Source organism: Grus americana, unplaced genomic scaffold (genome assembly GCF_028858705.1).
Source record: "Grus americana isolate bGruAme1 unplaced genomic scaffold, bGruAme1.mat scaffold_904, whole genome shotgun sequence".
In the NCBI taxonomy this organism is placed as follows: domain Eukaryota; kingdom Metazoa; phylum Chordata; class Aves; order Gruiformes; family Gruidae; genus Grus; species Grus americana.
Genome location: NW_026562095.1, coordinates 1 through 11,762, shown reverse-complemented (window position 1 = coordinate 11,762; position 11,762 = coordinate 1). Strand labels below are relative to the sequence as shown.

At 49.6% G+C, this 11,762-nt stretch overlaps 1 protein-coding gene across 3 annotated transcripts; it reads right to left on the bottom strand.

Moving 5' to 3' along the window:
- Positions 1-266: 266 nt before the first annotated feature.
- On the bottom strand, positions 267-11,349 carry LOC129201284 (mitogen-activated protein kinase 13-like). Of its 3 annotated transcripts, none has more exons than XM_054812401.1 (12): positions 10,967-11,349; positions 7,659-7,788; positions 7,221-7,279; positions 6,015-6,123; positions 5,197-5,226; positions 4,709-4,756; positions 3,671-3,785; positions 3,235-3,306; positions 2,937-3,016; positions 2,384-2,462; positions 927-1,103; positions 267-568 (listed from the first exon to the last, which is right to left on the bottom strand). In XM_054812401.1, exons 1-12 carry the CDS (start codon positions 11,083-11,085, stop codon positions 489-491), a joined length of 1,098 nt encoding a protein of 365 aa, XP_054668376.1. In that variant the 5' UTR covers positions 11,086-11,349; the 3' UTR covers positions 267-488. The 3 variants fall into 3 exon arrangements, with proteins under 3 accessions (XP_054668376.1, XP_054668377.1, XP_054668378.1); XM_054812402.1 differs by having other exon boundaries at positions 927-1,100; XM_054812403.1 differs by lacking the exon at positions 5,197-5,226.
- Positions 11,350-11,762: the final 413 nt, after the last annotated feature.

The following is an 11,762-nucleotide window of genomic DNA, read 5'->3' as shown; positions in this document are numbered from 1 at the left end:
TCTGACTTCTCAGGGAAAGGGGACGCAGTCAGAGTTAGATTGGATAAAATCTCATTATGCTGAATTTCACTATTTCTGATTATTTTGCTTGGGACTCGCTTCCAGACAATTTTACCTTTTTCTTTACCTTATCCACGATTCACGTACTAAAATCCGTGCTCGGAAAGACTAATGAGAAGGGAAAAATGAAACCCCTGCTCTCTCCAGTGGAGAAATATGGAAGAAACCCCCAAAAGATAAATACACACCAGGTAAAATTCTCCCACTTAAAGTTTCAATGAGAATATATTTATCTATTGTGTTGAAAACCATGTGGGGTGCTTCCCCCTTTAACAGAACAAAGTCCAATGCCCACAACGCGGCGTCATCCTTGCGTTTGCACGCAGAGAAGTCCCACAGGCCAAACGATGGCCACCAGCAAGGCAACGAGGAGTAAATCCCATCGGTCATACAGGAGAATTAAATCCTGGCCACAGCCGCGCCGGTCGCTATAATGACATCCCGCTTCGCTTCTTTGAGTCCTTCCGTGCAATGGGACTGAAGGACAAGATCTCCTTGTATATATGCTCTTAAAAAAAAACCAGAAAAAAATTATCGTGAATATCACTAGCATGGGTGATTTTAGAGGACAGAAATGAAAGTTTGACCGTTATACATGCAGAGAGGAGGTATTCGGTGGAGAGGATATGGCAGGTACAAACTGGGAGGAAGAGACACAAAGCGGAGGGGCAAAAAAAAGTCTGCCTAGAGAGATGGAGGGATCTTGCTGAGTGCATAAAAGCAAGAGCAAGGCAAGGGAAGACGTGCACAGTCATCTAGGCACCAGCAGGCAATTGCAGCCTTACTCGGCATGTGCACGGGAAAGAGAGAGAGAGACAGTAAAGCCCCGTGCTAGACAGGAACTTCAAAGAAGATAAACTGCTTACTTCTCCACTCATCTATCGAAAGCTTTTCATGTTCCAGAGAATCATCGTAGGACTGTTGCGCTTCTGTCTCCTCCTCGACGTCTCGGAACTGGTCGAAATAGGGGTGAGCCAACGCCTCCGTCGCTGTAAGGCGCTTTTCCACATCCAGCTGCAACATCTTGTCAAGCAGATCCACTGCTGTAGAAGACAGGAACAGGGCTAAGCAAGGCACGATGGAGAACAGGCATCCCGTGCGTGAACCCTACAAGTGACGGGACTAGTGTTTCCCCGGTACTACATCTCCAGACCTGAAAGTGAAAAGTGATTCCTCGACCTGGCCAAGGCAGCGTGGCGCTCCTTTCAGTGGGGATGCAAACCCTGCCCCGCAGCAGCCTCGGGGAGCTCTTGCTAACAGAACTGGAGGTGTAGATCGTTCAAAAATAACAAATTAGTCTTGAATAAGCCTAGCTGCACGGATGGGGCTGCAAGAACGTAAAGAGCAAGCCAGTAACTCGCTTTCGCTCTGACCCCTGCGACTCAAAGTAGTCTTAACGTGAGTAATCTATATAGAAATCTGTACATTCCTGGTAAACAGGAAGGCAGGAAATTCAGATACCAACTAGCCTGTCAGCCCCGTGCCCCCTTGGTTTTAACACCTTAATGCTTTCTTCTTTTCAGCTTCTAGAAGAGTTTTGCTCGCTCTCACCTCTTATCTACTTGGGAAAAGAGCTCCTTGTAAGAGATCAATTTTTACCCTGAAAATGGTACGTCTCGCTGCCTGTTAAATATCAATAGATCCCAGTGTTCAACAAATAGTTAGGATCTGAGCTGTATTCTAAAAGAAAAAAAAAATTTAAAAATTACTGGAGCGGACTATGGGGCTCTCTTAGCACTTTATCAAAACCCACGATGCCTTAGATGTAGGGCTGGGAAATAATAATGAACAAGGAAGAGCTGGTTTGTTTATCTAAATGCTACTGATCGTAATATCACCTGCTTGGCTACAAGCAGCCACCTCTGGAAGCCAGTATCAGCCAAAATTCATCCCAAGTCTCATACCAAGTGGACCTGATACCTGCAACTGTCCTAATTCCATAATTTGCATCCCACAACCTAGACATCCCGTTAGATCCGGCACCTGCTCTCTTCTGGCTTGTTGATACGAGAGGCAGGAGTTTATCTCTTCCTTAAATATAGTATGTTATAATGTATGTTACAGGCTGCATCATTTTAAAATTAAAAAAAAAGAAAATAGTAAGTGGCCAAGAACAGCAGAACGTCACCATTGCAATGCCAATAAAGAATAATTTTGCTTTTAATTCACGTATATTTGCCCTGGGGAGAGGCAGAGGCACAACCTGCAAGGGAGAAAGTAGATAGAAATTATGAGAGAAAAGAGAAATAAGATTGGAGCTGTGGCGGTCAGGCTGCCTCCTTTCCAGCTGTGAAAACTCACGAGAAACCCAGAGATTACTTACCTTGAGGATTGGCTTTGGGGAAAAGCACAGACAAGTCCTTCTTGGGGATTTTAGGAAGGGACTTGATGTAACTCTTAGCCTGAAAGAGAAGGGAAAGCACGTTTACTGCGCGTGGACAAGCGCGAGGGGGCCGTGAAACACAACTCTGGGCTCTCACAGCTCAGATGAGCAAAGGCAAAAGAAGAGAACGGCAAACCGTCCCAGATGTCACATTTCAGTGACCGGCTCGCAAGGAACTATTTTTAGCAATTGAGATACAGAAATATTCCCCCTTTAAGGGCCAAACTGGAGAAAGAGGAGGTTGGTGATTTGCTGGGGGTCAGGCACCTCACCCGGGAGCCCCTGCACTCCGCACCGGTTCCCGACACTACGCCGAGTCCGTTGAATGTGCCGCTAGCAATGAGAAGCGTCTTCCTTGCCGGGGGAAAAGGCTGCTGCCCCTCCTCTTTGCTGCTGTAAAAGCGGCACCTCTCCCATCTCTAACTCACGGCCAAGTTAACCTCTCCCCACCACCTCTGCCGGTGAGGCCCGAATCCACGGTGAACTTTCTTACCGCTTTGTCCTCCAGCTTCTCCACAAAGTCTTCTCCTGGATGCCCCGTTACTTTCAGGATCTGAGTCAGTTGATCTAGGTCTGGCAGGCTGCGTTAAAGATCACTCATGGTTTCTAAGGGTGGCTTTGCCCCCTCCTATCTTCTCTCACCAAAAAGACCCGCCGGTCCCTGCGATTACCTCCTGGTAAACCAGGCTGACACCTGTTTCCTCAGTATTCTCATTCATAAAAGCCCTTTCACACGCACCAAGAATTATTACTCCCCTCCCCGAGGGAAAAGGTTCAGCTTGAAAGGATACAGTCTTTTCCTTTAAACAGCGTTTTCCCGGTCAGCATTTCTGCCATGATACAGCCAATAGACCAGATATCCACTGTCCAGAGAGGAAAAAAATGGAGAAAAAGAAAAAAAAAAGGAAAAGGACAGTAAAAAGGCAGCAATGATTGCTGGGGCTGTTCCTTGCTTTGTTGCTTGCAGCACGCGCTGATTTAAATCTCACTGCCATTTTCCACCCTCCCCTGTTCTTTCTATGCTGCTAAAACCTCTGCTTTCATCATTTCCCGCAGGCACTGGCTTTGCGAGTCGTGCAACAGCTTTAGGACTCGCTCTGCTCCAGGGGACGCTGATGATAAAGAAGAAAAACATCTGGAGGATTACGTGAGATTTGACCGAGGCGTGACAGCGGGATCCCCGGGCTCGTCACCAGAGAGTCACAGCGCTGAAGCAGCCCAGCTCACCCGTCTGGTTGTAATGCATCCAGTTCAGAATGACTTCTGGGGCTCTGTACCAGCGTGTAACCACGTAGCCGGTCATTTCAGCATCGGCGTGTCTGGCCAAGCCAAAATCCAAGATCTGCAATTCACCAAAGGAAGAGGGAGAAGGAAGGGCAGGAAAGAAAAGAGAAGTCCTACAGGCAAGTGAGAATCTACTTCTAAGAGGAAACGAAGCGGATCCAATCAGATAATAACGAAACTCCAGTTACACCACAGCCACCCACGGAATGGTTCAAAGAACAGGTTTCTCTTAATTCCACTGTGAGCTGCAAGCCGGCTGCAAAACTAGTTGTTGTGTGAAGACCCTGCAGAAAGGATCGGTGCCGGGTGCTACCTGGAAGGTCGCTTCCTTTCTTGAAGCTTAAGTTTCAACTCTACGAGCTTTATTTAATTGGGTGCTTCTATAACCTGGGCGAAGGCATGCTCCCAGGCCACCAGGACTCACCCTTTCCTATAAAAACACCTTGCAGCTGACAGGGGACGGCCTCTCCCTCAAAACTGGAGATGAACCTGGCCTGACCCAACCTTTACAGGCAACACAGCCATTTCCTGGAATACACGTTACAGAAAACGCGTGCTAGAACACCGCGCCAGCGAGCTGCAAGCAAACCCTTCAGAGCAATACTGAAAATAACTTTGTCTGGAATCACAACCATCATGTCAATGGGAACCAAAGGGTAACTGTGGTTGAATCCAGTTATCCTTCGGGGATCGTTCGCCTAACGCGAGTATTGCTCAGCAGTACCGAACTCATTTAGGAAGTCGTTACGAACTGCCGTGCCGCAGGAATTACGGCGACAGGATGTTCATTCCAAGTCTCGGGCCCTGATTCAGCAAGTTACATCAGCAGGCGAGTATTTCCCACCGCCTGCAATTGCCGGGCAATGAAACCCTCAAATCGAGTCTCAGAAGGCAAGAGGAAACGTGACAGTGCCAGAGTCCTGCTGGCAGAGCAGTTCCTCCACCATCTGATACGCTACGAAGCGGTGCCGTTCCACCTACCTTTAGCTGACAGTCTTCGTTCACAGCCAGGTTGCCTGGCTTCAGGTCCTACAACAGACAAGAGCAGAATAATAAGGATGTTTTGATTTGCAACACATCGACACAAGCCTCAGCCGAACCTCTGTTCGTCTTTGATGGGGTCCCATAACATCCCAAGTCCGGTATCGATACCGCAAAGACAGCGCGCCCGCTGTACTCTACAGCTTTAGATTACTAGTTTATTTTTTCTGAAACTGCTTTCATTCCAAAAGCATCATGAAATGCTTCTCAGCTCATCAGAAAACACAGCATTTCCTCAAAACGCTGCGCAAACGAGCCAATCCAAACACGTATAGCGTGTACGAGGGAAAAGGAGGAGGACGCCAGAGAGACCTCAGAGCGGACGAGGCTATTAGTGAAAAGATGTTTACAAATGTTTTAACTTTATGACCAAGGTGTGTTTCTCTTAAAGAGACAAAAAACAGGAGTAACAGTGCACGTGAACTTACCCTGTGGATGATTCCGGCTGAATGAATATACTGCAATAAAAAGAGGAGCCACAATGTGATCACCGGCAGACAAGACTTTCTGTTCTCCGGCAGAGAAACGAGAGCTACAGACAAGAACTTGCTGAGAACGCAACTCTGCAGCCTGCTGCAGGTCCCCAGGGCAGCAGTTTGAAAAGGAATCTCTGCACTTAATTTCTGACAGTATTGCCAGTCTAAAGAAGAGGCACAGAGCAGAAGAGGAGAGGCGGAGCAATAGTTCCTTACAGCGAGTAAATTAATAGCTTAGAACTATCAAAGGCATCAGGATTACTAATAGGAACACGGTCAGTAGATGACATGAAAACTTTGGTGGTTTGGGTGTTAAACTATGTGGAAAAAAAAAAATCTCATAGTTAAACCACAAAATTAGAAAACAGATTCAAGTTGCAAAAACTGACTATGTGGCTTTTATCACACCGGTTAAACCTTCTGTGTGTTCTTCTCCCCTTTATTTAAACACGAGATAACAGTGATCTGGGGAAAGGTGTTATTAAGGTGAACTCATTAATGCCTGATAAGCCGCTGCCCTGGCTCCCAGTGAGGGATGTTACAGAGGGCAGCAATAAGACATTGTCTCCGCATCTCCAGGTTACGCGATGATTGCTTTCTGCTCTCTCCAAGCCAGTTAAAGCAGCATATTCCTTCCTTATTCTCGGGGGATGCCATAAACCCCCCAAATCTTCCTATACGGTGTTGGAAAGGGGTTTTGTTATGGTCAAGCCAGAGGTGACATGTAGAGGAGACACGGGGAGTCGCTAAACTCCTCTAGACCCACCTACCTTCAGCCCTTTCAGCATTTGGTAGACCAGGTACTGGATCTTTTCATCACTGAATTCGTGTCCCATGATCTTTTGTAAATCTGTCCGCATGTACGGCATCACCAGGTAGCTAAAAGGCAGTAAGACAAGGCCCTGAGTCTAGAAGAAAAGTCAGAGGGAACAAGGCTAGCCGTGCTCTCACTTGTTTTTTCCCTGGCTGCGTAACTCACCGTAACTAAGACTAGCTATTGCAACAGCGTTCCTAGCGCAGCTTGCAGCGATGCTGGGATTTCATCCTGCTCTGAAAACTGCCCTTTCTCCTCCCCTCCAATCGGGTATTGACATCAAGTAAGAACAAGGATCTTCCAAACTTTAACAATCTTGAATTAGTTTACTGTAGACCTCAAGTGATGTTCAATTCAGGACAGTCTTACACCATCCGGGAGCTGAAACATCCCACGCAGCTTTAGAGAGTCTCGCAAAACTGCTGCATTGGCTCCCAAATTTATCTTTGTAATGTTCTCCAGCCCTGCCTCAGAAGACAACATCTAACTTCCTTCAGTCTTTGGCCTGCCTGCTGAGACTGCTAATTAGTTGGCGATCTTCCAGCGGGAACTGCTCGGAGAACCTTCGCACGCTTTTCCTGCGGGCTGCTAAATACCCAGCCAGCAGCCGACAGCCCAAACCCGGGTGCACGCCGCTTGTGCCCAAGGATGGGGAAGGGAAAACGACTCTTCCGACCTGACTATCGACACTGAGAGAAACACCAAAAAACCACAAACCCAGCCAGAATCAAGATGACAAGAAAGCCGGATCTTTAAAATTCGCAGTTTAATTACCCCAGGGCCTGGTGATCAATACTTCTCCCGTTCTGACTGCAGCCTCTTAGCTCAGCAGTCACAGGCAGTGCGCTAGCATGGATCATGCTATACGCGATACGCCATGGAACGTAATGCCTCCGTTACATACGTTGGTCTCTACGTACTGTGTTCTCCCAGCTGTGAGCATGGCATGGGGTCTGTTTATGTATTCTGGGTGTTTCAGCCATGGAGCTGACTCGTGCTTTTGATTCTCCTTGTTATTTGGGGATGTTTGGCATTAGTCTGGCCCCTTTTCAACTCAGTCCGTGGGACTGCACCTCATCCTGATCTGTTATCCTGCTGCTAAGTCCCAGGTGTCCTGGGCAGCAACCGAGTCTAGACGGGTGACCACAAACTCCAAACTTACAAGTCCTGGAATCCCTGGTAGGAGGCGGCGGAGGTGAAAACATCAAGCAGCCCGATGACCTGATAGAGGAGAGAAGTCCAAACTTAATCCTGGAAAGCATTTGCTGCGCACGTGGGACTCGGGTAGCAGCTCTCCATCGGCACACGCACGCGGGCGAGCATCGAGAACTCCACACGAGGAGTCCGAGGACTTCTCACTATGCTGCCCACCTGCTTCTCCTCTTACTAATACGCGGGAGCACCCAGTACACATCTGCTTCAGCCTGGTGCCAACTGGGCACAGCAGACAGGTAGCAGTTAAACCCTGAGACTGCCTGCACATACCAAACATCGGGACCTCTCACTTGAAATTAAGGTGATGCCGCCATACAGGACTTGCTCCCAGGTGGGAAGAAAATCCCCCTTGTTTCAGCAGGAACGGAGGGAAACGAGTACTTACGTTCTCATGTTGCATGTGCTTCAACAGCATCAGCTCTCTGTATGCTCTCTTGGCAAAGATCTCCGACTGGAACGGGCGGCACAGCTTCTTGATAGCCACTTTCTCCCCTGTCTTCTTGTCTATGGCTGAACTGCGGTGGACAAATAAAAACCAATTCTAACATGGGCAACGTGTTTTAACTCATTTTGCAATACCAAAAGTTTCCTCCTGGAGGAGAGCTAATTCTGGACCTTGCAGAACAGCAAAGAAGGGCCCCTTGATCCTTCCCAGTGGGGCTCTGCACACAGAGCCTGTTTATTCCCCTTAACCTGCAGAAACGAGCTGGAGCTAACAAAGCCGTGAGAAGAGGGAAACACAAACGGTTAAAGGTCAGGATTATTTCTAACTCTGCCTTCTCCTTCCCCAACACATGGAAATAAGGGAATAAAGCAATTTCTGCTTTGCCATCTGCCTGGAGGTTTTGTCTTCTAAGGTACGTCAGCCGCCTTCGCTGTATTCTGGAGCGAAGAGAACGGATGTCATGCGCTGAAAATACGGGCTGCTGGAATTAATTCCCCTGCATTCGGGATCTTTGATGCTATACGTATGCTGCTGTATAAAAGCAGGTCTGGCTGAAAACAAGAGTCTTTTATAAAGCTAATGAAAACACGGTACAAGAACCATCGCTGGAGATGTGACATGTTATTCCCTTCTGGTGACGTTTACTGTTTGCAGCTGGATACGACGATCTCGCGATACTTTCTCTGCTTTTGGAGGCTCTTTGATCGGCCCCGGGTTTCACCAGAGAAGTGGGAGAGCGCTCCTCAGGCCAAGATAGCTGTAGTTCGGGGTTCTCAGTGCACCCTGTCACACATCGGTGCCTCAGCCCTTCCTTGACCTCTCAAAGAGGCAAACAGATGAAGAAAGGGTTTTCCCTGCCAAATCTCACTGTGGGTTTCCAGAGCGGTTCCAATCTTTTGTAAATTCCTTATCTCATCTCATGGTGAAACAGAAGGGCTATAAATCGGCATGTTTAAGTCCTACGGCTTTTAGCTGTGCAGGGTGACCGAGCGCACGTGAACACTGGCGTTATCACTTTGCGTGCATCCTCCAGCCTCGCACGGACACATTTGTCCTGCTTCCCTCTCTGAAGGGACACTTAATGCACCCCAGCACGGTCCCTGACTGCCAGGCTCCAGCCACCGCTCCCTTCCAGTCGCTCAAAGTTGCGCGTGACAAAGAGCGGACACACCTTTGAGAGGTGTGACGGTGATTTCAGCCGGGAAAAGCAAAGGAAGTGCTGGAACAGCTACACGAGGCAGCTCGAGGGCTGAGACGGCGTGGGGTCTCTTAGGAGGGCGGGGACGAGGTGTCTCAGTTTCAGGACTTCAGCGAGTGTTGGCAGAGGGACAGCACGGTGTAAAAGTTCTCCAAGGAGAAGGGAAGCAAGAGGAAGAGACTTGGCCCACACAGTTAAACAGCTTCTGCTGATTTCAAGGCAGATTTCCCGATCTGAGGGTACTTTGCTGCCCTACAGAGCATCTAACCCCACCACTCAACGCAGAGCAGCTGGGTGATGGAGCTTCAGCCTGCCCAGCGCAAACAGCATCACTTTTACCCTTGCCATAAGGCACAGCTAAGAGTTAACTCAGCTGACGCAGCTGGGAGAGCCCACACCATTCTTCCAGCACAGGTTTAATGAATGGCTGAAGGTTGGGATGACGTCGGGCAGGCAGAGCCATGTCCCTGCCTCGGCGGGCGGAGATCAGCAAGACCAGCGTGGAGGGGTCTTCTTCCCCAGTTACGTTCAGCTAGAAGCCAAATCACCACAGACTTTGGCAGAATTAACGAGGAAACATGTCTTCGCTGTTTTGCCTGAGTTAGTTTCTCAGCTGCTCAAGAAGGTGCGAGAGCCGGCAGCTCCAACTGACACCGCGATAGGAAAGCTTCCCAGCAAATCCCAGCAGAGGACAGCAAATCCTAACTCCACACGCTCACACCTCTGCTTTGTGCAGGAATCAGCACCAAACCCTCCCTGCTGAGCACCGTCCATGAGATACCACCACCACGGACCCTGGGGCTTTTTAACACCCATCTCTCCCTCCCTGGGATCTTCAGAGCAGCAGAGACTTTCACAGGGACCAGTAAAAGATTTGTCGGCTTGTCGTTTGCTTTTTCTGTTGGGCGAGGAAACTTGGAAAGAAATTTCTCTTCCCTTTTTTGTCCTGTCTTTTTCTTTAGTCTTCCTGCTTTCCTTTATGATAAAACCCAGAAAACACTGTACAGATATAAAAAGAAGAGTCAAGTTTAGTCTTGCCTGATTTTGCAGGACTTATTGAAGCACCTCAGAAGCTTAAATGCACCTGAGCAACAAAGTGGAGAAACATTGGGTCCTCTTTGCAAACGGGCAGCCAGGGGACAAGGACAGAACCAGGGCCCCGGGTTTCAGGATCCATGTCGTGACAGCCGGCAGAGACTTTACCCAACACCAGCAAAAGGGACACACTTTTTTTTTTTTTTTTTTTTAGCTCAGCGTGTTAGGAAACAAGTGCTCCATCCAGATCCTATCAGTGCACTGCTTCATATTTAACCTTTCAGAGTCACCCATCTGATTAACTGATTAACTAACAGCAGCTTGTGCTGCTGCCTTGTAGGCTGAGGTTTATCATCAGCCAGAAGAAGTTCCAGTCTGTTATTGATCCTGGTTTACAATAATTTCTATCTATTTTATGATTTCAAGCTGGAAGCAGTATCAAGGCTGGGTCGTATCATCCAGCTCCTTTGCCCAGGCGGCCCAGCATCAGCTGCCTCAGACAAAGCAGCAAGGACACGCTGCAGCCACCTCTGTTCCAGTGCCCACCTCTGTCATCACCTACAAATTGCTTTCAGACACCCAGGTATCCCCCCCCCCTTTGCTGCCAGACAGAAATCCTGCCTTAATGCAAGCTTGAGACCAAGGCAGCTCAAAAGCTGCCTGACTGCCAATGTCGAGGCGGCACCCCAAGCTGCCTCTGGCAGCTCTGCCTACCTGGTCCTCGAGCAGCTGCCGAAGGACGCCGGCCGAGGCGAGCTCAGATGGGAAACGCTGCCCTCTGAGCTCATCCGGGCGACCACAGGAGGAAACATCTCCATTTCTTCAAGCGACCAAGTGTCCAACCCGCTGCCCGCACCGGAGCGGGAGGCAAACCGCCTTCATCACACACATGCAAATCCTTTCCTAATGGAGGGGTACCAACAGGCACCTCCTCATTTCCCCCCCGGCACGATACTTTAAACGCCCCCAACTCGCCCCATGCTGCTGCCTGTGGTATGGGCAGGACCCCACTCACCACACTGAGCCGTAGGCTCCGGACCCCACGGGGTGGAGGGACGTGTATCTCCTGGGCAGCTCCCAGAGAGTTTTGTTGACCTCCTGTCTATAAAAGCCTCTTCTCCTTGCGATGTTCATCGCCCGGCGGGTGCGGGACTGCCACCCCCCCAGAGTACCGGAGTACGGGAGGGCTTCTGTGGCGAGAGCGGGACAGCGAGGCCTCCTGCGCTGGTAAAAAAAAAAAGCTCTAGCGAGTTTCCTTCTCCGTTTTCAGCTGTTGCGAGCGTGAAGGGACATGTCTTTGAGCCCTCCTCCCTCCGCCTCCACATTGGCGGAGGTGAGGCATCAGGTTTCCCGACACGCCTAGGTCCTGTACAGGTGCCTCTGGACTCTGCTGCAGGAGTTGAGTGCCCAGCCCTGCGGCAGACACACCTCCGGCAGCCCCGCCGTCACCTACAGCTCTTGTTCTCCTGTTTCCACCAGGCCACCAGCTGAGAAATGTCCTCGTGGGGCTCAGAGGGACCTCGTGAAAGCCCTGCTCTGAACAAGCGGATGAGTAAGGGCTTGTTGAGCCGGGAATCTGGCAACAACAAGCCACAGTGCCTCGTCAGACAAACGGGGACATTCTTCTTCCCAGCTGATGGAGGACAGCTCCGGGCTGGTGACAAAGGTCACCGGGGTGTTACATCCACAGAAGAGCGAGGAAGCGATGGTGATTTTCTCCCAAGCCTGGTCTCCCAGCGGTGCAGGGATGTGGTGAAAGCAGGCTGAGGTTCTCCACCTTTGTCCAGGTGACTGCAGCGAGGAAGGTCAGG